Genomic DNA, 26328 nt, shown 5'->3' with positions numbered 1-26328 from the left:
GCTAGGAAGACAGAGTATAGGGGGAGGATTCCATAACATTAGAGGTAAAACCAGTAGGACTTGGTGACTGATTTGATACAGAGACAGAAGGCAGACTCCCAGGCTGCCACCCGGGGGCTAGACCACTGTCAGTCGGAGGATGTTGAGCAAAGCCCCGGTTTGTCAAGGTGGGGGGTACCCGAAAGGCAGCTGGCCAACCGAGTCAGCCCTTGGGGCATGGTTGGAAATGGAACCCACCTGTGTTGTTGAGCCCTTGAACATGATGAGTGCGTCCCGGGTGAGGGGCAGGTGGGTCAAGGTCAGGGTGGTGGCAGTGCTTTCATTGAAGGGGCTGGCAGAGGAACTGGCCCCAGAGAGATGGTGGGCCTGTGGGGCGAGTGGGGCCTGGAGTGGCTGTAAGGTAAGGGCTGACCCTGTTGTCTGGATCGGGGAGTTCGGACATCCCTGATGACTTTAGTAAGAGCTGCTTTTGGGGAAGGGGAGGGGCAGAAGCCAGGCTGAAGGCCTGCAGCATTTAAGGCGAGGTGAGGAGTTGGTGAGAGGGAGGAGAGAAAACTCTACGGAGAGGCTGGCAGGGCCAGGAGAAGGAGGTGAGCAGCAGATGGCAGAGTCTGAGGATGCACCTAGGTATCCAGGCCTGGAGATCCAGGCAGACCTGACATCTTCTCCCTTCATGCTCACACCCACCAAACCATCTCCCGCAGTGTGTGTCTCTGTGTGTGTGTATAAAATCTCCCTCAGTATGTGCGTATGTAACACTCTCTGTTTGCATGTATGTGTGCGCGTGAGTCCTCCCGCAGACAGCGTTGTGTGTGTGAGGGTGTGTCTGTGTGTGAGGAGGTCTCCCTCCTCCAGGGAGTCTGTGACTGAGCCTACACTCAGTAAGGTGCTCTTCCTCCCAGGCTGCCCCGGGATGTGGGACAACATCACGTGTTGGAAGCCAGCCCATGTGGGGGAGATGGTCCTTGTCAGCTGCCCTGAGCTCTTCCGGATCTTCAACCCAGACCAAGGTATGTTACCCAAGGTATGCAGCCTTACCTGCTCTGTGAACTTGGGCCCAGGCCTTCCAGGCAGCAGGACACGAGCTGCCCTGCCAGCCGGTCTTCTCCGCCCCATGCTCCTGGGGAAGCTGAAACCACCCGCAGGCATGCTCACACAGGGACATGGGTGTGACCCGCGGATGTGGAACCAGGTACAAGTGCTGACGCCGGTGTCCCTGGTAAGAGTAAAGCTATGCTCCTAGACTGGTTGCTCTCAGCTCTACTAATGCACCTAGAGCTCTTGGCCGGGATGGTTCACCTTTCTGGTCCCCAGGTCCCTGTCTGTAAAAGGGGAATATGCACCGCATGGTTACTACATCACAGGTGGCCTCGTGAGGCACAGAGTGAGGCGATACAAGCGGCCTTGAAAAGAATCTGTGGCATAATCCCGCTGTTTCAATTCCCTTTCCCACAACCTCTCTGAAGTGCCCCCCATACAAATGGGCATCATTTAGCTTGGAGGGCCTGGCGCACTTTACTAGACCCATCACGGGAGCCACCTGAGACCGTCATCACTCATTCTCACCATGCGATGTTCAGATGCCGAATGAGAGTGGTGGAGAAGGCAGCTGGGTCCAGAAGACCCTCCCCACTGTGTTAATCAGGTCAAGTAGAGAAACAATTCCAGGGACACTCGTGTATGTATATGAAAGATCTTTATGTCAAAGAGTAAGTTCTTTTTAAGAAAACATCCCAGCTCAGTCTAACTCAAGTCCATAAATCCAATATCAGGCCGTATGTCCTCTACCAGTCCATAAATTCCTCTTCAGACTTATGCAACACAGGCCTGTGGGTGGAAAGTCTTGTGGATCCAGTGGTGGTGGAAGCATCTCAGCACTGGCATGGCTCTCCACGTGGCTTCTCCAGCTCCAGAGCTCTGGCTGCCATCAGCATGGCTCCATGTGGCTTGTCAGCAGGAATATCCAGCAGAGAATGTGTGGTCCTCTTCCCAGGAGCAAAAGAGGAAGTTTTAAGAATCCTCCTGGTGGATATTACCTTGTGATCTGATTGACAGGCTAAACTTCATCTATCTTAATAGCCACAAGATGACATGAGATTATGTGACTACCACACCCACATACACGCTTGCAGATCCATTCAGATATAGGTCTTGAGCCCCTGACCCTCCTTTCAGGGGCTCCTCAGACCAGTCCCAGCCATTCATTCGGCCAAGGCCTGTGGACGCCAAAGAAAGTTGGTGTTTAGGCAGTGACTGTGACCCTGGAATGGATCCTCTCTACCGGTCTCCCTGGGTGTCCAGGGAGGCAGGGTAGGCCCCTGAGATCACTGACTGTGGGCTGGACTCCAGGTGGGTGACGTGGCAACACCATGGACCCCTGAACCCTAGGATGGGTGTCTATTAGAGGAAGATGGACGGACCTTGGAGGGGACTGAGTGGTCCTAGGTCCCTTCTGACCTAGGCCTCCACTTCCTTCTTTAGGGCTGACATTGGCTTCCTTTAAGGGAGGCTTGCGAAGCTCAGGTGTCCTGCCTGCTGGCCACACCCACCTGGCTGGCTCGTTCTGTCCCGTGAGAAGCAAAGAGCACATTTTGCTCTCACCTTAGACTCCAGCACGACCGGCTCTGCCTGGGGGGAGGCATGGCTGGAGGCTGCAGAAGCAGGTGCAATTAGGCTGGGGCCCACGGCCCTGGGTTTTGTGATCCAGCAAACCTATAGGAGACTTCTGAAGCTGTACATCTTTATGGGAGCAACAGGTCTCTTCTTTCTCCTGTGGACCAGTTGGTGGGTTTGAACTGCTGACCTGTGGGTAATCCATCACGCCACCAGGAGTTCCTTCCCAAGATGAGAGAGAGAGAGAAAAAAGAAGAAAGCAAGCCTAAACCCTCAACCTCAATAACCACTGAATGGATTCTGATTTAGGCTTAGCCCATACATGTCAGAGTAGAATATCCCAGGGGGTTTTCAGTGACTGACTTTTCAGAAATAGATCACCAGACCTTTTACAGAGGCACCTCTGGGTGGACTAGGACCTCCAACCTTTTATCTGCCAAGTGCATTAATGGTTGGTACCACCCAGGGACGAGAGAAGAGAGTGTAGGCTTATGGATGGTATACCCACTCTTGTCTCTGCCCCCCTCCTCTCTGGGGCCTCTGGGCCACACGTCCTGTCCTAGGTCTCCTGGTGGCCAGACCAGAAGGAGGATGACAGTTCAGCTGTCCCACCCTGAGGGCTTGGGGACTGCGTGTGACTCAGAGCTGGAACTGGGGGGGGGGGGATTTGAACGAGGAGATGGGCAGGGAGATGCTGAACCGCAGGTGTGAGGAACCAGGGATGGCGAGCCCTGTGGAAGACAGGATGCCGTCATCTCTGATTCATCCCAGAGACCCCAACTGAGTCACTGCCTTCAGTCATACAGTCCTTCCATTCAGCCACATACAGAAACTGCACGTGAGTCGGGATCCCCGGAAGGCAGTGGGCTCGGTTACCAAGATGTGTCAGACACCAAAGCCAGATGTCCACAGGAAAAACAAAACCCAAAATGAGGCAGCAGGGAAAGACTTGCTCCAACGACACTTTTCTCCAGCCCTCCTTCCCTGTTGGCAATCCTACCTGCGGGTTAGGCGTTCAGGAAGACTGGCCCATTTAGCACCTCTCTTCCCCAAAGCTTGGTGAGCGAGACTGGCCTTGAGATGCTCCGAAGGGCAGGCCTGGAATTTCTCAGGTGACCACTCAAGTCTCCTGGAAGCTCAGGGCTGAATGTCATTGCTGTGGTGGCTGTCTCTTTGCTGGACATCAATCGAATGCTGGTCTCTCTCCTGCTCTCCGATGCCTTGACCCCGCTCTCTTTAACGTTGGTTTTCCTGAAGATAGAGATACAAGCCTCCAGTGTCTCAGCTGGGTTCCCCGCGATGCAGTCTTCACTTCCTCAGGTTCCCCAGCAGAGCCCCTGTCCAGCTTGAGGTGGGGCTTGGAGCCCAGGGTGATCTGTGGGGTCCAGTGAGAGCAGAGCCCCAACCTCGTCCCCTCTCTCACCACAGTGTTTTCTTTCTCTGTGTGTGTTTCAGCCTGGGAGACTGGATCCATCGGTAAGAAGGACCTTCGTGAGGACAGACTGCTGTCCATTTGTCCATCCAGTGGGAACCCAGCTTCAGGACATCTCGATGCCTAGCTGCAGGGATCGGGTCGAGATGCAAGGATAGACCCATCACGGGCCAAACCCTGCCGTCCTCCCCACCTGCCTGATTCACCCCACCCGGCCAACCTGGCTGGCAACCCTGGCAGATGGAGGACAGTTGTTTTTAGCTCCAGGTCCTCACAGGCTTATTCGGGAGGCTGAGCTTCATACTGACCTCTGGGCAGCTGGAGAAAACAACAGAGAGAACAGAAGAGATTAGGCAGCCTGCACACGGGATAATGGAGAGAGCAGGGAAGGCTTCCTGGAGGAAGGGGGACTCCAACTGGGCCTTCAGTAGTGCAGCTGGGGCTTCCTTGTTAGCAAAGGATTTGGTGTAAAGAATGGTTGGAAGTGAGAATAAATCACTCACTCACTGCCATTGAGTCAATTCCAAGGTGTAGCCACCTTACAGGACACGGGAGAACCACCCCTGTAGGCTTCGGCGGCTGTAATTTTTTACAGGAACAGCAAGCGTCATCTTTTTTCCACGGAGCAGCTGGTGGGTGCGAACTGCTGACCTTAGGGTTAGCAGCCCAACATGTAACCACTATGCCACAGAGCTCCTTGGGGAGTAGACAGTACAGAGAAAAAGAGCATTCTGAGGATGATGCCTTTGGAGTTCAGTGTCCTCTGGGATGAGCTTGCGGCCTCCGAGAGAGTGTTCTGCACCAACGAGGAAAGGCCAGACCTGGGCCCAGGTGTCCATTTTAGGCCTCGTTTTTAAAAAAGTCCAGTTAGCCCTTTACATGTTCTCCCACAGAGTTCAGGGGACCCTCCACCCTGACACCTCGCTGATAGCATCCTATTGCCTGCAGCTGCAGAGGGGAAACTGAGTCAGGAACCACCCTGAGCCTCTGAGAAAGGCAAGCCAAGTGGGAGAGCTTTGGGAGCCCAGGGTTGCAAAGGCGCAGGACTGATGTGTGAGTCGCTGTCTCTTGGGCCAGACCACCCCCTCTGGTTCCCAGGCAGCCCTGACCCTCCTGGCTGGAGACTAAACGGAAAGGCTGGGAGTGGTGACTCGGCCACGTCTCTGTTTTTGCAGGAGAGTTTGACTTTGCTGACAGTAACTCCTTGGATCTCTCAGGTAAGGGGACAAGTTGGCGCTGTGGGTGGGCTGGATGGAGGGGAGCCTCTACTGGCCTCTGAGCTCGGGTTCCGGCCCCGCCCCTTGGTGGCTTGTGATTCTTGGCAAGCTGCCTTCCTTCTCTGTTCAAGCTGGGTGCTTTATTCGCTGCCATGGCACTTAGATACCCACACTGAGCATCTCGTACACTGCGAAGCCCCTGCCTGGACTTCAAGTGAAGAACTCGTGGCTCAGATGGTCCCTAACCATTTCTGAAAACCTGACTTGCAGAACCCAACCCTTGCCGCTGAGTCTAGTCTGACTCAGAGAGACCCTCTAGGCCAGAGAAGACCTGCCCCCAGAGGGTTTCCAAGCTGTAAGGTTGTGGTATCAGACTATCATTCAACCCAATCTGTCTCCCATGGAGTGGGCTTGAACCACTGAACTTGCTGTTGGCAGCTGAGTACAAAACCACTGTGCCCTCAGGCTCCATCTCTGTAAAGCCTGGCTGAGTTCTCAGGCTTGGCTTGTGTATCAGGAGCCCCTGGAGAGTGGATTAAAGTACAGACTCTTGGGCCCCACCCCTCAGAGTTTCTGGTTTAGGCTGCTCTGGATGGGGCCTGGTAATTTGCATTTCTGATAGCAGAAAACCCTAAAAACCACAGGGAGCACCACTGAGTAAATTCTGACTCAAGGTAACCCATAAATGGGGTTGGGGGAGTAGAACCATGCCTGTGGACTTCTGAGACTGTAACTCTCTGATCAGTCGAAAGCCCTGTCTTTCTCCCATGACATGGCTGGTGGTATCGAACTGCTGACCTTGTGGTTAGCAGCTCAATTCACGCTCCTTGAATTTCTAACCAGTCTCAGAAATTCCTGGGTGGCACACACAGTTGAGCACTCAGCTGCTAACTCAAAGGTTGGAGGTTGGGGTCCACTGGGAGAACCTTGAAAGAAAGGCCTGGTGATCTACTCCCCAGACCAACCGTTGAAAGCCCTCTGGGACGCAGTTCTTTTTTGTCCCACAGGGGTTTCCGAGAGTCAGAATCGAGTCAGGGGCACCCGATTTTCTTTATGGGGTTAATTGCTCTCCCAGCCGATGCTGAGGGACCCATTAGAGCAGCGGTTCTCAACCTGGGGGTCGCAACCCCTTTGGGGGTCAAACAACCCTGTCCGTCTCCAGGGGGGTCCGCCCCCACGCAGATACGCCCACAAACAGGGTCACCATGACACGAGGAACTGTATTAAAGGGTCCCTGCCTTAGGAAGGTTGAGAACCACTGCCCTAGAGGAAGCCCTTCCCTAAGATTCTGCACTCTCGCCTGTGAAGCTGCTGGAGCAGACTGACCCAGGTAGATCTCAAGGATTCGGCACCACCCTGCCCCACTGCGGGGGTGGGGGTGAAGGGGGGTGGGGGGTGGTCTGACAATCTGGAAAGCACTCTGTGTGCCGGAGGTTTGTGTCGGAACAATAGAGGTGCAAATTCGCGGAACAGTGCCGAACAGAACCCTTTATACCCGTTCACAGCCCACACTGCATGCGTGAGGAACACAAGAAAGACTGAAGGAAGGAAAGAAAGAGAACGGAAGTGCCTTTTATCTCTAGGGCACTTTTATTCTTGTGTTTCCAAGCAGCTTCCCCTCCACTTCCCACCACCCTCTTGAAAGCACAGTACAGAGGCAAGGAGGCTGGGAGGGATGGGCTTGGCTGATTCAGTGATGCCGCCAGGGAATTCTGAGCTTCTCAAAGAGGAGGACTGGGCAGGAGGTGGCCAGGGGAAGCCAGAGCCAGGCCGCGCTGAAAGATGGCCGAGCTTCTGTGCCTGGCTCTCGCTGAGCCTGCCAAACATGCACCTCCTTCGTCAGAGAACTCAGCATGGGGGAAGTGATGACGGAGACGGGCTTTTGCTCTGGGCTCCTTCTGAGCAAAACTGCATTCGTTCGGATCATCCCACTCCTCTTTTGCTGCGTCTAAACACCCTGGACCGGTGTTTCTAGCTTTCTTGGCTGAAGAGCCCTGGCCTCAGACCTTCCAGCTTCACGCAGTGAGGGCACAATGGTTGGAAACGTGGAGGGATCCCCTCCTTTGCCCTCTGCCTCTGCCCAAGCATCTCCCCTTCTTGGCTCCCTGAAGATGGCTCTTGGTCACAGAGAGGAGAATTCTGCCAGCAACTGGGGGGACCAGCTCCTTCCTCCCTAATGTTTCTTGCTGTACGTAATTTTCTGAGTCCTCTAAGGGTCTCTGGGCTCCCTGTCTGTTGTTAGTCATAAAAACAACACAAAACAAAGATACAGTTCTATTTGCAACTCTTGGGGTTCTCGTGTGTGGGAATCGAGCCTCTATGGCAAGTTGGTTTGGGGGTTGTGCTCCTTTAGTGTGTGTCTATGAAAGGGAGTCAGTTTGTTGCACTGTGCAGTTGTGTTGTAGTCGCCGGCTTCTTGCTGTGATGTTTGAAGGTAGACCCCAATCATTCAAAGACCAGCCGGGCTACTCATGGTGGGCAGGTTTCTGGGCCCTTCAGCCCAAGACAGTCGAGGAAGGATCAGACAGCCTACTTCTAAGAAACATTGGCCAGGGACAACTTTATGGGACAGTGTCTGCTAGCGTGCCAGACGATGAGTCGCTTCATTTGGAAGGCATTCACGATCAGACTGGGAAGAGCTGGCTCTTAAAAGCAGAGCCTATCTTTGTGATGTGGCTTTGGGATCTTCACTTACTGAGGGCTCAAACGGAGAGGAAAGAGCTACGTAGGTCCGCTGTAAACTCAAATGTGGAAGGCATGAAATAGGAAGCTAGGGAAATTGGAAATTGTGGAACATGACACGGAACACTAAAGGTCAATATCCCAGGCATTCCTGAGCTGACATGGGTTGATACTGACTGCCATTTTGAATCACACACACATGACTATGGTAGGCAGGACACAGTGATGGCATCACGTCCATCATCAAAATGAACATTTCATGAGCTCTCCTGAAGTACAACCTTGTCGGCGATAGTACTCATCCCCATACTAGGAAGGGATCTCAGTCAACATAACTATTATTCAAATGTGCCTGGCAGCCACTGGTGCCCAAGATAAACAGACTGGTTTTTAACCACTCGTGCAGTCTGAAACCCATCAAACATGCAACCAAGATCTGCTGCTGAATACTGCTGATTACAATACGAAGGTTGAAAACAAGGAAGCATCTGCAGTTGGAAAATATGACCTTGGTGATAGAAGCAATTCTGGAGATTGAATTATAGAATTTTGCAATTCCAGTGACTTATGATTCAGTCAAATTCCATCCAATGCAAATGTAATTTGCAACGACTCATATATTCTCTGCAAAGAAATTCACCCCAAACTACTCTGAAGCCATTTGCTGCAAATACTGTTGTTTTTGACAGCGTAAACAGCCAGATGGACATGGGAATAAAATCGAACGTATGTTTGGGGGGAAAAAAGATGCAGAGCTTACTGAAACAGACCATCACTCGCTCATATTCAAGTACAAGTTGAAGCTGAATTTAAAAAGTAAAATGGGAGTGATCGAAGATCAGGAGTATATCTATCGCACTTGAATTTAGAGACCATTTCAAGAATACTTTTTACCTAGTGATGTGACATCAAAGACATCAAGCCTGAAAAAGACAAAAGGTCATTAAAGAAACACAAAAGAAAGACCAAAATAAACGTCAGAAGAACTCTGAAACGTGTTCTTGACCAAAGCATGTCTAAAGCAAATGAGAGAAATGACGACGCAAAAGAGCAAAACAAGATTTCAAAGGTCAGCTTGAGAAGAAAAAGTCAAGTATTACAATGAGATTGCAAAAACCTGGAGTTAGAAAACCAATTGTTGGTTTATTTTTAAAGACCAGTGAACATCAGGGCTATATTGTTTCACAATGGTGTGCTTTCAGCGTAATCAATCTACTGTGAAAGTTATCCAAGACTCTGGACAATATGGAGATGAAAGGGACATCAGTCAAGGTTAGCGGAAGACAACAAATGACATAACTTTTGCTTGCTGAAAACAAAAAGAACTTGAAGCATTTACCGATGAAGATCAAAGATGACAGCCTTCATAAGGGATTCCATCTCACCATTAGAAAACAAAAATCAGGACCAATAGGTAAGATCACAATCAATAGAGAAAGATTGACGTTGTCAGGGAATTCCCCTTTACTCGAGTACGCTGTCAATGTCCATGGAAGCAGCTTCCGTCAAAATGTCAAGTGGCAGTGTGCACTGAGCACATCTGTCATCAAGATCTCCTTTCCTTAAATCGTTAAAAGGCAAAGATTTGCCTTAGAAGCCTAAGGTGTGCCTGACCCACGCCATGACGTTTTCAGTTTCCTCCTATGCTGGGAAAAGTGAAGTGATGGATCAGGAAGACCGAGGAAGACTTGATGTTTTTGAATTACGGTGCGGTTGAAGAATATGGAATATGCCATGGACTGGCAGAAGCACACACAAATCTGTCTCGGGAGAAGTACAGCCAGAAGGCCCCCTAGAAGCAAGGATGGTGAGAATTCATCTCATGTACTTTGGACATGTTATCAGGGAGGGAACCGAGTCAATGTCCAAGAGGGGAGACCCTCCTCGGGAAGATGGGTCAACAGTGAGCTCAAATACAGAAATACTGATGATGACAGGCAGGGGTTCAGTCTGCCATTCACGGAGCCCCTACAAGCTGGAACTGACAAGATGCTGCCTAACCACAACATGAAAGGGAGGGGCACCCCTGGGCCGTGTGAAGGGTTGAGGGCTTGCCCACTACTTGAACCTACGCAAAGACGCCTTTGAAGATTGGCTTGGAGATATGTTTCAGAGAGGCCACAGCCTTGACGAGTTCATGGAGGAGTTTCATGCTTCGTGCATGTGGTGGCCATGAATCAGAAATGACCTGGTGGCAAGTAGCAGCGACGACTCATGACAAGGAGAACCATCTCCGTGTGCCTGTTTATAAAGTGAGCATATGACCCTTCCTCGTATACCAGGCTGACTTCTTAGAAGCTGGAGTGGGGTCAGGTGCCTTCCTTCTCCCCATCCTCCCTGGACATCTGTGCCCCACTGCAATGGACAGTCATTCAACGCTAATACAGCCAAAGGCTGAGTGGAGAAGCAGCCCAGCGTTCCCTCTGCAGCCAGTAAATGACCCTTAGTAGCCTTGACTGCTCCACTCTCTTGGGAGAACCACAAACATTGCCTGGAGAGTGGATTAAAAAAAGCAACAAAAAACATTAGAGAATGTAGTGACAGAAAACAGATCCCACTAGCCTGAAAGACAAAACCTTTCTTTCTTTTTTTAAGCTTAACTAGATTGCTTAATCAGATCTCCTGCTAGGTTAGTGGAGGTCTGGTGCCGAGATCAATAAGGCCAGTCCTCCTTGGTCTGTCCCAGCAGGTGATAAGGGTATTGCGGCAGCTGTGAGGCCCTGAGCTCCATCACCAGGGGCTGTGCTTTGTGAGGTGTGGGGAGGACAGCAGTCCGCAGCCCCCCAGAAGATCCCAGGGATTCCTCCTGCATCTTCTGAATGAGCATCCCTGGAGGAGTCTGATTTCCTGCATCACCCTCCGTGCTGGGATCCCAGGGCTGAGGCCTTTCCCTGGCAGGCCTTGGCAGGATACAGGGCTGGATGCTGATTTCAGCCCAGCTCAATCCTCTCACCCTGGGTGAAGGTCTCAGCATTCCCCTCACCGACCCTTTAAGAGAACCGAGTTCACACATTATAGGCCATCAGCAACCACTAATTCTCCCAGACCCTGGAGGAGTTCTTGAATCTTCAGTTCCCAAGCTTCCTAGATGGGCACATGGGTTTCCAGGAATTCCCACTAAAGAAGTGATTTGCTAGGGCCTGTTGAAGCCCCTTGGTGCTTCACCGGCTCCTCTGCTCACTCTAGACACAGGGGTGGTGAGCCGGAACTGCACAGAAGAGGGCTGGTCGGAGCCCTTCCCTCACTACTTCGATGCTTGTGGCTTTGCTGAGTATGAATACGAGACTGGGGACCAGGTGAGTGTCTTCCCTGCCAGGTGGGGAGCAGGGGTGAAGGCCAGGATGGTGAGCATTTCCCTGAGGACCTTGACTGCCGATGGACTTGTAGCAAACTCAGTTCTCTGAGCAGGGTGTATAATTAATCAACATTCCTAAGTGCCTGCCTTGTGTCCAAGCCAGTGCACTAAGATCAGGGCATTCATTCATTCAGCCAGGGCTGAGAACCAGTGGGTAATGTCCCCAAGCCCCCGACAGCCACTGCCCCATCCTGTGGCCCCCATCAGCAACCAGGACACCTGGCCTCCCAGTGCCCTGGCAATTGAAGGGTTTATACTGCGCCCAGCAGAGGGCCTCCTAGTCCCTTGTCCAGCGATGAGTGGTATCGAGTCTGATTGGTCAGTCCCCTTGTCATACTGCAATAGCACCCTTGCATTAAACAGTGCTGTGTGTCTGTTACTGCCCAGTGGGGGATAAGTGGCTCAGTGCAGGGTTGGGGGGGTTGGGGGAGGGGGGGAGGTACACACTGCATCAGGTGGGGCTGGAAACACTGATGGGTGTTCAGGGGCGGTGAAAGTGGGAGGAGGAGATGGTTGGTGGACTGGTGGGGGCAGGTCTTGGCTTTGGGGACTGGGTGTGGTTCCAAGGAGGGAACTCTGGCCTGGCCCATGCAAGGCACCATGTGGAGCCTCACATATCTTGCTCCCCATTGCAGGACTACTACTACCTGTCGGTGAAAGCCCTCTACACCGTTGGCTATAGCACGTCCCTCGTCACCCTCACCACGGCCATGGTCATCCTGTGTCGCTTCCGGTGAGACTCCCACCAGAATGGCTTCTTCCCCAGCCCCACCCCTGCTCAGAGTTGCTGGCCAGGGTCTCAGAGGCCCTGCTCGGTCCCGCCACTCGACTTGCCCCCTTGACATGAGCCCTGAAAGGTCCCTTGGAAGGTGTTGCCCCCATCCCTGGAATGACAGATGAGAAACTTGACCCCCAAGAGGACAGCTGACTGGTCTGGGGCTCCATTGCAAGAACCTGGGCAAGGAGAACTAGGATCCTCACCCAGAGAGGCCACAGGAGGGAAGGCATATGGCCGCATGGAGCTGTGGGGTTTGATGGCGGGGGCCTCGGAGTGGGTAAGGAGCTAGACAGGGGCAAGAGGGGATGGTCTAGTTAGTGGGCCCCCCTGTGACAAAGCTGTGGCATTGGCCCCCGAGTGGAGACTCTGAAGTGCATCTGGGTTGGCTGCTTCATTGCTGTTTCCTCCCACTCAGGAAGCTGCACTGCACCCGGAACTTCATCCACATGAACCTGTTCGTGTCGTTCATGCTGCGGGCCATCTCTGTCTTCATCAAGGACTGGATCCTGTACGCGGAGCAGGATAACAACCACTGCTTCATCTCCACTGTGAGTGAGCTAAGCCCACGGGCAGGCATGAGGGCCCCGGACAGAGGCCAGCCTGTGTGTGTGTGTGTGTGTGTGTGTGTGTGTGTGTGTGTGTTGGGAAGCCTTTCCAACTTGCTACCACGAGAAGACCCCTCTCCCTGCCTGGCATGTCACCCTCCCAGCGTTCCTATGAAGAGGTTCCTATGAAGAGCAAGGCATTGCACACCCACATGTACACGGAAGCTCTGAGACACCACACCAGTTACCTGCCCGGCAGTTCTGACTCCTGGTGACCCTGTGTGTGTAAGAGCCGAACTGTGCTCGCTCGCTCGGGGTTCTCGAGGGCTGGTCTTCTCGCAAGGAAATAGCTGCGAGTTTCTTGCAAGGAGTCTCTGGGGGGACTCGAAGGGTCAGCCTCTCAGTAAGCAGCTGGAGGACTCCTTAACCACTGCTCCGCCAGGACACTCCTGTAGAGTTGCTGACGTGACACCGGCTGCAGCCACATGGTGTCCACCTCTTCCTCTCTGGTGTGCGTTGTCCTTGGCAGAACAGTTGAGGAATGGGAGCTATTGGGATGTCAAGCTCCAAGAGGAAGCTTGTTTGGGATTCTAGTCACTTAACTGCTCCATGTTGGTGCTGGAGTGCTGACTCACTTGGGATTTTGTAGGCCGCCCTCTCCCCTGGTACCTCGGAGGAGGGGGTGCACAGAGTGGATGGGCTGGGTGTGGTAGGGTGGAAGGAGCATCCTAGAAGGCTCTGAACTCTGGGTGGGTACACGGCTGTGAGTTGGAATCATAGGTTGGTTCATTTGGTTTTTGATCCATGACAGGCCTGCGGTGTCTTCCACCATAGTGCTGGCCAGGTCCTCTTTATCCCAAGGACCCCAGGTCCTGCAGGACCTCACACGACTTCTCTAACCACTCACCTCCCCGAGGGAGCAGTTGGGGGAGATAGGGAGGGAACTGGGCTGTCCTCTTACTTTTTTGCCTTCTCTGACCCATTTCGTTGTGCTTGCCTGGGGGGCTTCAACTCACAGGATCACAGGATATTGAAATGTCCAAGTCTTCACACCCAAGGAGGATGTGATCCCTAGAACCTTTGGATCCTTTGGCCCAGTGGTTCTCAACCTTCCTAATGCTGCATGCCACCCTTTCATACAGCTCCTCATGTGGTGGGTGGTGACCCCCGGACCATAACATTATTTTAATTGCTATTTCATCACTGTCCTTTTGCAAATGTTATGAATCAGGCGGCCCCTGTGAAAGGGTTGTCCGACCCCCCAAAGGGGTTGCGACCCCCAGGTTGAGAACCGCGGCCGTAGCCCTCCTATGGTAGCACTGAAACCTGGCGGCTGGATTTCCATGAGGCTGACCTGGAGGCTCTCTGGGCAGGTGGAGTGCAAGGCCATCATGGTTTTCTTCCACTACTGCGTGGTGTCCAACTACTTCTGGCTGTTCATCGAGGGCCTCTACCTCTTCACTCTGCTGGTGGAGACCTTCTTCCCGGAGAGAAGATACTTCTACTGGTACACCATTATTGGCTGGGGTAGGTCACGCCTGACGTCAGGCTCGCTCAGGCCTCAGGGCCAGGGGCTGCTGTATAGGCTGCTGGCTCCTGTGCCCCTCCCCCTTTGCTCTTTCTACCCTCGAGGGCACCCTGTCTGAGGGAGCAGAGGTGGCCTACAGCCCACCCGAGAGGCGAGGTTGGCCCTAAGGGGAGATATGGAGCCCCCAGAGGCGCTGGGTCTGAGTAGGAGGCATGTCTCCATCCATCAGAGTCCCTAGACTCTGGAAGGGGGTGGTGGGTCCCCGGAGACCAAGTCTTAGGGGGGCACTCAAGCACGTTGGTTTTCCTTCTATTTGAGACTACTTTCCTTGTTCTGCCAGGGACCCCCACTGTGTGTGTGACGGTGTGGGCTGTGCTGAGGTTCTACTTCGATGACTCCGGGTGAGTACACCTGTGTGCACCAAGGCCCCAGGCACAGAGAGATTCTTCCAGAGGAATTCTCCGTTGTTGACCTGATTTTAGGGGAACAGCCCCAAACTAACCATCCAGCACTGGGCCCAGCCTGAACCCCTAACCCTTTCTCAGGTTCACCCACCCAGGCATCTTCTGGAACCCAGTGTCAGAAAGTGAAAGGCTTCAGGTCCCCTCCCTCCTTCTAAGGCCCAGGTTGTAATGGCTCTTGTCCTTTTCAGGAGTGGAAGAAGACGGTGGAGGGTGAGGTCGGCCCCGGTGAGCCCCAGGTCTCAGAGAAAACTAAGCCCTTGTCCAGGAGCCTGTATCCCTGCTTTGGGCTCTAGACCCTGTCCTTTCTCTCCATTGGCTGCATGAGCAGGCAGTTAGGGATGGCTTGCCAGGGAGGCAGAGGGGAAGACCGAGGCTCAGGTCAAGGACACCTGATAAAGTAGGGTCAGGCTCAGCTGCAGTTGCTGGAGAGCTCTCCTTCCAGCCAGCACCCTGCTTCCACTCCCCAAGCCCCACCCACCCGGGGAGCTCAGGCAGTGGTGCACATTAGCCTGCGGGTTCTTCAGTCCCCGGACATGACCTCACTTCGCCTTATCTGCACCCCTCTGTTTGCCCATCTTTCAGCTGCTGGGACATGAATGACAACACGGCTCTGTGGTGGGTGATCAAAGGGCCTGTGGTTGGTTCCATCATGGTGAGTGTCCTTGGGATGGGGAGAAGGGGGAAGGCTCAGCGGGAGGAGGTGGGAATGAAAGTTCATCCCCACACGGACCCTCCTCCCTGTCATTCCATTTGTCCTCGCTATGCGACAGGCTGCCAGGAATATTTCTGTGCACAAGTTTGAGCACGTGGGGAGGTTTCTTTTGCATAGCTAGCATTAATCTCTGGAAGAGGGATTGCTGGCTCAAAGGGGGTATGCCTGTAATGTTACTTTCTAAGGAGCCCCTGTGGCCTTGTCAAGTAAAACGCTGCACTGCTAACCATAAGGTCTTGGGTTCAAACCCACTAGCTGCGTCACACGAGAAAGACGAGGCTGCCTGCTTCCATAAAGCTTTATGAAACCTTAGATAGGCTCTCTGAGTCTGGATTGACTCCATTCCAATAGATTTTGTTGTTGGTTCTTTTGTTTCTTTGGAAAAACTGTTTGAGGATGACCACCTCGCGATCATGTCTGTTTCCATGTCTCCATGTCGAAATCCAGTTGATGCTAACTCGTAGCGACTCCACGCTCTCGCTTTCTTGCCACCACTGGTGGGTTCAAGCTCCCCACCTTCGGGGTTAGCAGCCAATCACTTGTTAAGCCTCACTTGGAATATCATCTTCAGTTTTGCACAGTCTCCTAAAACACCAAACATAAACCAATCCCACAGTCATTGAGTTGCTTGACTCAGTGATCCTATAGGACAGAGTAGACCCACCGCTATGGGTTTCGGAGACGAATTCTTTAGACAGTAGAAAGCCTTGTCTCTTTCCCACAGAGCAGCTGGTGGTTTCGAACTGCCGACCTTGTGTTAGCCATTATATGCTGTCTCCTAGGGAGTAATGAACCATTGCTTCAATATGTATTTCTGCATGTTCAGTCGTCCAGCTGAGCTTCCCCCAACCCCCAGACATTTATTGATAATTTGCTTTTTGTTCTGCATTCATCTGTTTATTTCTCTTGCTCCGTCTTCTAGCAGGTTGTCTCCTTCCTTGCTAGCTGAGCCACGGCCACCTTCCCCCTTACACAAGTAGTCCCCCTTACACACATTGTAAGTCCAGAGCCAAGGCCACATAGCTTTGGTGTTGTCTGGTCTGTCTCTCTCCTCCTTTGGATGCTGAGCCTTGTTCCTTTTGATGGAGGGCTTTCACAGCCCCAAAGATAAGCAGAATGACCCAGACATTATTTTATAACATTGTGGACTAGATATGTGCATCCTTAATCCGATCAATAATTCTATTTCTTTGGGTCTGGTAGCTTTCAGTGCATTTTGGGAGATATTTAAGGGTTCTTTTGAAATCAATTCAGATTTTCAACATCTTCTGGAGTTAATTTTGCTCGTTTATATGCCCCCATTCCCCCCCTTTTTATGATTTAACAATATTCTATACATAGTTTGTTTTGTCCTTTTTCTCACTTTGAGATTTATTTAATTGTATTTTCTCCTGGGTGATTGACAAAGGCATGCATTTAGCAATACCCACTGAGCTGTGGTCTCGGTTGAGAGCCTAGACCATGTAGAACGAGACAGGTGTCAGTGCCCTCCTGAACAAACAAACAAACAAACAAACAAACAAACATCTGAAGACTTTAGTTGTCTTCATCAAGTGTATTCCTTGACTGTGAATTTTCATCTGTATTGATACTTTCTTCTTTTATATGTTATGCTTGTGATGGCTTTTCCATAGCCGTTTCATCGGAATGCCTGATTATTTTATTTTGCATGTGGATGACTTCCTGCGGTGGGCTCGGGCTCCTCATTTTCCTCTGAATACTGCTTTGGCCACATTTCAAGATCTGGTTCTGCTCCAGTTCCTATTTATTTGGTCTCTCCCCCTCCCTTTTCACCATAAATACGGCTTCCTATTTTGTTTCGAGATTTTTTTGTTGCTGATCCTTAACTGTATGCGAGCGAACGCGGCTACCACTACTTTCCAGGCAGCCTTTGATGAGTCATGCCAGGGTGTCCATTTCTGGTCTCCAAACCACTGACTCAGAACTGGGGTTCCTTTGAGATCAGTTCTCCCCTCCGTAGGAACTTCTCTCTGTTTTCGGTGGTCATTTTTCCATCTCCCTGATCTCATCTGTTCTTTCTTTTCCAGAAGTTTCTCAGTCTTCTGCTTTATGCAGGACATTCCTTTCTATTTCTTCCCTCCCTTGCTCCTCCCCATCCCTCCCCTGGCCTCATCTAATTCTGGAAGCACACAACTCCCTCACCTCAACTTTTTGGTCTCCAGCGTGAGAGCGTGGCCAGCTGCGTGTGCCAGGGCCGGGGCATTTCTGATGCGGAATTCTCTTTCCTCTGGGACTCTTTTTCCTTCTCAGTCATCGGCCATTCCAGTGGTGGTGTTGGCAGCTGGGAAGACAGCCAAGTGTTCTCCTGCCATGACCATCTTGGATTAGGGGTCTGCTTGGGGTCTCGACAGAGTGCGGTGGGGGTGGGGGATAACAGCCATGGGGTGCAGGGGTGGGTGTGGACGGGCACTGCCCAGAGTTATTTCCATTTGTTTGTTTGTTTCCTTTGGTCTTCAGGTTAACTTTGTGCTCTTCATCGGCATCATCGTCATCCTCGTGCAGAAACTTCAGTCTCCAGACATGGGGGGCAATGAGTCCAGCATTTACTTGTAAGTACCACTGTGTTACTACGCCCGTCACCCCCATCAGCCTTGTGGGTGGGCCTCACCCATCCCACCCTCCGGTCACTGGCAGGACAAGGCCTGGGCTTTGATGACCATTCACCCAGCAGGGACAATTGCAAGATGTTTGGTTTAATGATTAAACTGCCTTCAAAATACAGTTACCCTCCCAGCCCCTAGCCACCCCCAGGAGCTCCTAACCCCCCTGGTCAGTACATGGGGAAAGAGGGACAGAGAGAGAGAGAGAGAGAGAGAGAGAGAGAGAGAGAGAGAGAGAGAGAGAGAGAGAGAAAGAGAGAGAGAGAACTTTCAAGGCTCTAGGAAAACTGAGCTGGAAAGCCCTGGATTCCCTAGGGCTCTTCGGGCCTGGATTGTTTGGAAGTTGAATTCCTTTGGGGATCTCATTCTACTGCAAGTTCATGAGAACCACATGGTTGTCCGTTCTCCCCAGGCACAGCCCCGTTTGCACAAGGTGCTCGGGCCCACTGGAAAGCCAGTCTCTCACTAATCTGCGTGAGAAGGAGATGGCCTCTCTCCTCTCCACTTCCCTTCAAGGGAGTGCTACTTCGGTGTCCGATACTACTTCAGAAGCCTCCCTCTTCCTTAGCAGATGAGAGTCAGATTTGCTTACGATGGATGGGGCTTGGGGGCAACCGCTTCCTCTGGACTGTCAGGCCTTGCTTTTCACTGCCCTTTGCTTTCACCATGTGTTTGGCAGTCATGTCCTTCCCAGTCTATCCTGGGGAATGCCCTCCCTCCCTTGCTCTTCTCCCCCCAGCCCCACCCCCAACCTCATCGAATTCTGAAAGCCTAGGACTCCTTCACCTCCATTTTTGGTTTCAAGGGTAGGCTCACGGCCAGCTGAGTGTGTGAGGCGGGGGACATTTCTGAGGCTGAGAAGAAGGACCTGTTCCCTGTGGTCAGCTGGAGGGGCTAGATGGGCGCAGTCCAATTCTGGGGGCAGTTTCTGGGACCTATCCATGGGCGATGTGGAAGCATGTGCTTATTCAGTTGCTCCTGGAAACAGGAGATTAGAGGGATCTATAAGGTCAGACCCACACCTCGATGGTCCTGTCTGCATCAGAGACCCCAACCTGGGTCTCAGAATCTGGATGACTGCCCAGTGGGACAAAAAGTGGGACAGGGGAGGGGCCCCAGCAGAGTGCTACCCAGCCATTCTCTGAGGGGGAGGGATTTCTTGAGCTGTGCAGAGACAAAATCCCCAAAGTTCTCCAGAAGCTCCACGTGGCTTCCATGCTCTTAGTCTGTCTGTCTGTCCAGCCCTTCCTTGGCAGGTAGGGGGTTGGCAGAGGGTCTGGGGAGTTTATTCATGTTTTCCCAACATGCACAATGATCCCATTGCACTGGAAATGCCTTTTTTTCCTTTCATTGACTGTCCTTTTCTTCCTTCCTGTTTCTGCAAGCTTTGACAAACCCTCTGCTTAGACGCATATGTGACATAGTAGGAAACAGTCCCCAAACCCTCTGCTTCTGAAGCCCCCTGGGATGACTTCCCGGGGACCCTCCAAGCTTCACCTCACTCTGCCAGGGGAGGGACACACACGCAGGCACTCTTAGGAAGGAGACAAGTGAGCCTGGGAATTCCTGGGAGCCTCAAATGGTTAACATGCTCAGGTGCTAAGGCAAAGGTTGGCAGTTCGAGTCCTCCCTGAGGCTTCTCAGGAAAGAAGTCTGGCGGGCTACTTCTGGAAGGTCACAGCCATGGAGAACCCCAGGGCGCCCCATTCTGCTCTCTCTCTCACACATGGGTTGCCACGTATCAGTGTACCCTTGTGGCAAACTTTGATTTCCCCCCTGAACCTTGACGGCACTTTTGAGAAGCCCTGGTGGCAGGGTGGGTTGTACTTTGAACTGCTAACCTGTAAGACCAGTGGTTCAAACCCACCAGTCGCTCCTCAGGAGAAAGATAAGCCTGTCTGACAGGGCAAAGATTTAAAGTCTTGGAAACCTCAATGGGCAGGTCTACTGTGGTCTATGGGGTTTCTATGAGTCGAACTTGCCTGGAGGGCAGCGGGCTTGGTTTTCATATACTGTATCAGCTCAGGCATCTTGGCCCAGACAGGGAAACCCGCAAACCTCTGGTGGCAGAGACCCATGGAACAGAGATTTTCATGGCCTAGGAGCTAGCAAGTCTTGTCAGCCTGCTCTAAGCCCCAGATCAGAACCATTCGCAACTAGCACATGGTTTCTATAAGAAGCCTTTAAGAACCAATTGGCAGGTTTAAGAGTCCTTTAAGAACCAATTGGCAGGTTTCTTTCTGCAGTCTCCAATAATCCCCTTGCCGTTTCAGCGGACGGCTCTTTCTAGAAAGGTCAGCCTCTGCTAGCCTTAAAACCCAAAGATGAAAAACTCAGGTGGGTGTGACCTGAAAGCTAGGTCCCTGTGGGAGCTGGGGACTCATACAGGACAGCGGGCAACTTGGTCCCCCACGTGAGAATGTTTCCAGGGTCGGGGAGACTCTGTTGGGGAAGGGGGCCCGCAACACAAATAGCAGGTCTGCTCGGAGTGACACAGCACTTAAAACGCCTGCACTCGTCTCACGCACTTTTAATGTTCAGAATCATTCCAAGCACCCGGAGGGGGGATCGGTCATCAGTCGTTAAATGTAATCCCCACTTCAGAGCTGGGAGGGGAAGTGAATCAGGTAGGAAGGAGGGAAGGCAGAGGGCGATGGTGGCAGGCCCTAGTCTCCCAGCTGGACTGTACCCGCATTCTTGCCCTCAGGGAATTACTAACTGGGAAGCAAGTATAAAGTGAATGTCCGAATAAGTCCTCCTGGAAGAAGAGCCCCTTTGTGTTCCAGCCTGGGTCCAGGCGCCCCTCTCCCCGCAGCTCCCCAGAGTGCCTATCAGGGGAGTTGGCTTTGGACTGGGAGGTGTCAGCCTTGGCCAGATGGCAGGGCATGGTGGGGAAGGAAGATCCCAGGGGCCAAAGGCTCTACCTCAGGGCACCAGAGTTGTATGTACACCTGAGAAGCCTCTTTGGATCTGCCCACAATCGCTCTCTGATTTTTTTCCCTCTGTTTCCAGAACAAATTTAAACCTGGGAGTCCCCAAGAAAGCCCGAGAGGATCCCCTGCCTCTGCCCTCAGACCAGCATTCACTCCCTTTTCTGTAGGTTGGTTCCAGCTGCTCAGATGATAAAGGGCTTGTCCTCCATACACCGAGTCAGCGCTTCTGATCCCCCCTCAGGAGGACTGTTGGGGCCGGGGCCTCTCTGGAAGGAGGGGGGCACTGAGCCATCGTACCTGGTGCTCCCAATATAATGGGCTGGCTGGCGCCAGGCTTGGTGTAGGGCTGGGCAGACATGGCCAGTGGCCAACATAGGATTGAGTCGGGGCCTGGTTCATGGGTGGGTATCGCATGGGGCGAGGTTGGTCTGGGCAAGGACTAGAGCTCTGTCCAATGTTGTTGTCGGTGCTTGGGCTGGAAGCAGGGGTAGGGTGAGCTTGCCTTTTGGGTAGAAAGAAGTGACATGTGAGAGACACTAGTGGGCTCACAAAAGGAGAGGGATGAGAGGCCTCAGGGGCTGGGTTCGTTCCCATAGGGTTTTCCCACTGTGGGATGGGCATGTGGGATCTGGATGGGGGAAGGAAGAGCCCATCTCTATCTCCTCTGGGGGAAGGGGTTCCCCAGAACAATGCCCATGCCCTGCACCGTAAAGTAAAGGTGGGAGAACAGAAGGCCCCGTGAGGTCTGCAGAATGTCCCCTCGGGGTTGTGGCGGCATGGAGTCAGGATGCAGTCTTCCCTGAGTAGGCAAGAGAAGCAAGCATTCATCTCAAGAACACCTACAGCCAGGAGTACCCTATCCATGTTGATCTTCCACTCCCAGGACCCCCCGCCCCGCCCCCTCCACACCTCCCAACCTCTGTTGAAGAGAAGAGAACTCATCTTCACCGCTCCTGTTCGAGGTTGGCAGCAGGGAGCTGTTACCCAACTTCTGCAGATGAGAAACTCAGGCCCAGAGAAGGCACGCGGTACCATCAAAGACCACCCAGCTAATCAGTGGTCAAATGAGAGCTCAGGGGCTCCACTGCCAGCGGGGACTGGTCCAGGCTTGGTGCGGAGCCAGAGGGGAGGGAGGCAGGGATTCTGCTAAGAGCTGCTGAGCTGTGCTTCTGGCCGGGGCACTGCTGTGGCAAGAGTGCATCCGTGGGCTGTGGGCATGGGTGCAGGGCTATCTGGCAGCTTAGCAACGGGACGGGGAGGGGGGTGAAGGATGGAGAACATTCGGCTCAAACCACCATGTCCTGTGGACCAGCTGACTGCAGAGCTGTGCTGGTCACTGGGGCCAGGTCTTGATGATTACGACAGCTTCTGCCTTCACGAGGCCCCCTACGGGTACCTTCCTCTAAGGTTTCAACAACGTTTCTGGGGCTACAATGCCCACACAAAGGGCACCTGAGACTCTCCTGGTGTGATGCCTGAGGTACAGGCAGGCAGGAGCCCATAGAAACCACAAACGCCAGGCCCTGGCTGTAGGGCAATGGTGTTCCCTTTGCTACGGACACACCACAATGCCATGGGCAGGCACACTGGCTTCGGGATGTGGACGTGGGTCCTACGCCTGCCATGGGATGTCCAGCCCTCTGCTTCAGGCTGACTCCGCGTTCCCTGCAGCTCCTCCACTGGCCTCATGGGAGTCTCTTTAGCTTCTCTTCAAGCCAGCCCAGAATCGGTCTCTTCCACTAGCCTTGGGTTCCCTTTATTCCTCTTGATTCAGTCCCTCTTCCCTTGTCTTCGGTTGTTCTGACATCTCGTTCTTTCTCACACCCTCGTCTCAGGCTTCCCAGCCACCACCGTTCTCTGCTGCTTTGTGTTCAGCCCCAGGCCTTCTACCCAGGGACATAGAGGGTCTGGGGGCCGGGAGAATGTGTGGGAGAGAAGGGCCTCCTCTTCCATTTGTATCCAGATCTGTCTTGCCTGAAGGAGCCCCAGTAGTGTAATAAGTAAAGCATCGGGCTACTAACCACCAAGTTTATGGTTCAAAACCCCCCAGCTGCTCCTTGGGAGGCAGATGGAGTTTGCAGTACCCGTAAACTCTTGGTACCCCGGGGGAGCAGTTGTATTTGATCTGGGAGGGTCCCAAAGAGTCAGAATTGACTCAAAGGCTGGGGCTTGGGATTTGGTTTTGGCTTTTGATTTCTCCTGAAAAGAGGCCTGGCGGTGTTGTGGTTTCACATTGGGCTGCTACCCGAAGGCCAGCAGTTTGAAACCACGTCACTTCATGGGAGAAAGACTGGTCTTTCTTTTCCCATTAAGAATTACAGTCTCAGAAGCTCCCAGGAACATTTCTACCCTGTCCTAGAGGCTCGCTTTGGGTTGACATCGACTCGATGGCAGTGAGTTTGGTTTCCCCAGAGAGCCTCCCACAGAGCCCCGGTAGTGCTGTTGGTTAGGCATTTGGCTGCTAACCTCAATGCCAGCAGTTCAAACCCACTAGCCACTCCACAGGAGGAAGATGAGGCTTGGACACTCTTGCTCTGAGTTGGAATTGCCTCAGTGACAGTGGGTTTGCTTCGGGTTATGGAGAGCCTCTCAGGCTCCAGGTCCTCCCTTCAGCTACTTCCTGGTTTCTGCCCTCCCCATCAGAGGCTCAGGGTCTTTTCTAGGGGGAGGATTATCCAGCCAAGTTGTCCCTCAAACAGCCAGAGGATACTCTGAAGAAATCAGGGAGAAGAGCCTGCATTGACTGTGAAAGCCTCCAGGGCCCAGGAGGGGCCAGCAGACTCCTGGAGCTCAAGGAAGAAGGGGTTTAAAGGAGACTATCAGATACTTATAATTTGGGGCTGAACACCTGAACTTGGTACATAGGATGTAATCCCAGGGCCCCTAGGTGGCTGTGGCCTCCTAGACATTGCTTTCAGTAGTTAACCACACAAAGAAAATGAGTCAGTCAGGTCACCAGCTACAAGGGGGTCTGTCTATGCTTTTAAATTCTGAGCAAGAAAGGTAACACCTTTGAAGACCAGATTAGCTCTCCTTCTGAAGACCCAACTGTATTGGACAGGGTTCTCTAGAGAGACAAACCAGATTGCTAGTAATTATATCTATAAATATAATTATAAAGATAGATATATAATTCAAGAAATGAACTGTTAAATTATATACAGATAGATAATACAAGAAATTAACGGTTAAATTATAAAGCAGTGAGACACTAGCAGTCCTTTTAGGCTTGAGAGCTGCCAGTTGCCAGTCCCCTTCTGTAGAGAGAGCTGGGCTATATATATCCAGGCAGCAAACAGCAAGGCAGGTCCCAAACTGTCATCAACTATCAGTCCCCAGCTCCAGAGATGAACATTCCAATCGTGTGGGCTTAAAGGGACCTCAACTTACAGTGACACAGTCCATAGGCTAGGCATCCCACAGGTAGTGTACCCCTTTAAACTGAGGCACAGAACAAGCAAGGCGAGGCTCACCGAGCCATTTATCCCTCTGCCCTTCAGTTAATCCTACTTGTGTTTATCGGCCAGGCTGGCACAATAAACTATAGTACCAACTAAGCTCAATTTGTAATTGTCAAGAAGAACACACTCATCTGCATTGTCCTTGTGGGTAGATAAACAGACCTGGACATTCATTAAGGGCACAGGAAACAACTTCTCAAGCACAGGCTTGTCTCAGGGGTCCTCAAACGGCCCGCGGGCCACATGCCGCCTGCCGAGGACATTTATCTGGCCCGCCATGTGTTTTTGCCCCGTTTGTTTTTTTTATTTTAAAATAAGATATGTGCAGTCTGAGGGACAGTGACCTGGCCCCCTGTTTAAAAAGTCTGAGGACCCCTGCTCTAGATAGTTCTTCTCGAGCTCTCATATGCATCTGAAACCCCTCAGGATTTTAAGTCACAAATTCTGAGTCAGCAGGACCTGGTCATCCCAAGACTCTACACGTCTAACTCTCGCTCCCAGCAAGTACGCACTTTGCGGTCCAGGAGGAGCAACGCATCCTAACATCTTCCATGGCCCTCCGCCGCAAAGCACAAACAGCAGTGCCCACCAGCCAGGCGGCAGCGTGGTAGGGACTGAAGCGAGAAGCGGAAATCCAACGGAGGCCCGCCCAGTGCTATATGCAGGGGGAGCGGCCCCCGCTGGATCCGCCTTTGATGTGTGCGAGGGGGATTTTGGCCTCAGTGAAATGGCACATCACCACATGTGGGGGACCTCAGGCCTACTCTCAGCGGGCTGGAATCAAACCATCCACGAATGCCAAGGGCCCCTTGTCCTGTCTGTCAGTTTTCACTTGCATGGAGCTTCCTCGGCTGTATCAATCTGCCGGCATGTCCAAAGACCCTCTCTGAGGGGTATTTAAGACTGCGCAACTCTTAATCTGCCTCTTGTTTGTTGGGGAAGGGTCTGCAGTTGGTGGCAACCGAGACGTCAGCAGGACCTCGAAGACCACAAGAGTTAGCTTGAACCCTCTCGGAGGACTTGGAAGCTCTGTATTTTTGCCAGTTATTGGCTCCCTGCTCCCCTGTGGACCTTGCAAAGCTGACTTCTATCCCGAGACAACAGAACAGTGGCCAGTGATGCTTCCACCCCCTTCCCCTGCCCTCTGAACGCAGGCTCCAATGCCCAGTCCAGTGGTGTCCAGCAGAACTCTCCAAGGGGATGGGAAGGGCCTGTCTCTGCTGCCCGGTAGGAGAGCTGCGTCTGTGCGGTCATTGAGCCCTTGACACGTGGTCCCTGCGATGGAGCGACTAGGCTATCAATCATGCTCCATGTCCGTTGTACTCACAAAGAGCTATGTCTAGTTGGGTAGCAGCTGCTGTGGTCAGCTTTAGAGCTGAGTGTCCCCTTGCCACCCTGGATGATTGATCTCAGGGTGCTGCGGCTCAGAGAGAAGATGGTGCGGTGGGATGGTGTGGCCGGAGAAGAGGACAGGTAGAGAGGAGCCAGAGCAGGGGCCACCTGGAGGCTTTCACAGCCAAACCCTTAGCTGGCTCGATTCCAAGTGCAATCAGGTCAGGCTGTGTAGTCCGTGAGGCCCGTGGCATGACTGTCTGGACGCTCATTTCACTGAGTGCCCCCCAGCCAGGCCGTACTCTCAGCTTGGAGCTGACTTGAGACAGCCAGCCTCTGGCTCCCTGCACGAGACCAGCCCCCAGCCCCCACCTCCCAAGCACATTCTTTCACTCCAATCCTCTCCACCGGTCAGTGGTCTCTGTGTGTGTGCGCGTGTGCGTGTGCGTATGCACACAAACAGTCTTGTATTTCTGTGTCCAGAGCCGACCTTGTCTTGATCCTCAACTTTCATATCCTTCCCATGACCTCCCTGGCCCCACGTACACCTTCTCCCCTCCCCAGCCCTCCTCGTAAACTGTGTTGACCTAAACCCGACCCAGTTGCTCCACTGTCCTCATGCCCCAGCTGACAGAAGTGCTAATCTTGTCACACC

The 26328-nt window shown here is 52.7% G+C and overlaps 1 protein-coding gene across 2 annotated transcripts in view; it reads left to right on the top strand.

Moving 5' to 3' along the window:
• The window catches only part of ADCYAP1R1 (ADCYAP receptor type I), a 55120-nt gene that overhangs the window by 17633 nt on the left and 11159 nt on the right, over window positions 1–26328 (top strand). For both annotated transcript variants that reach the window (XM_075558212.1, XM_075558214.1), the window contains exons 4-13: window positions 903–1010; window positions 4069–4089; window positions 5221–5262; window positions 11131–11240; window positions 11935–12032; window positions 12493–12625; window positions 13996–14149; window positions 14491–14551; window positions 15197–15266; window positions 17805–17896. In XM_075558212.1, the coding sequence (XP_075414327.1) occupies window positions 903–1010; window positions 4069–4089; window positions 5221–5262; window positions 11131–11240; window positions 11935–12032; window positions 12493–12625; window positions 13996–14149; window positions 14491–14551; window positions 15197–15266; window positions 17805–17896 (889 nt within the window). The remainder of the gene's footprint in view (window positions 1–902; window positions 1011–4068; window positions 4090–5220; window positions 5263–11130; window positions 11241–11934; window positions 12033–12492; window positions 12626–13995; window positions 14150–14490; window positions 14552–15196; window positions 15267–17804; window positions 17897–26328) is intronic.

This window comes from Tenrec ecaudatus, chromosome 9 (genome assembly GCF_050624435.1).
Source record: "Tenrec ecaudatus isolate mTenEca1 chromosome 9, mTenEca1.hap1, whole genome shotgun sequence".
NCBI classification, from domain to species: Eukaryota; Metazoa; Chordata; class Mammalia; order Afrosoricida; family Tenrecidae; genus Tenrec; species Tenrec ecaudatus.
This window is presented reverse-complemented; position numbering and strand designations above follow the sequence as displayed.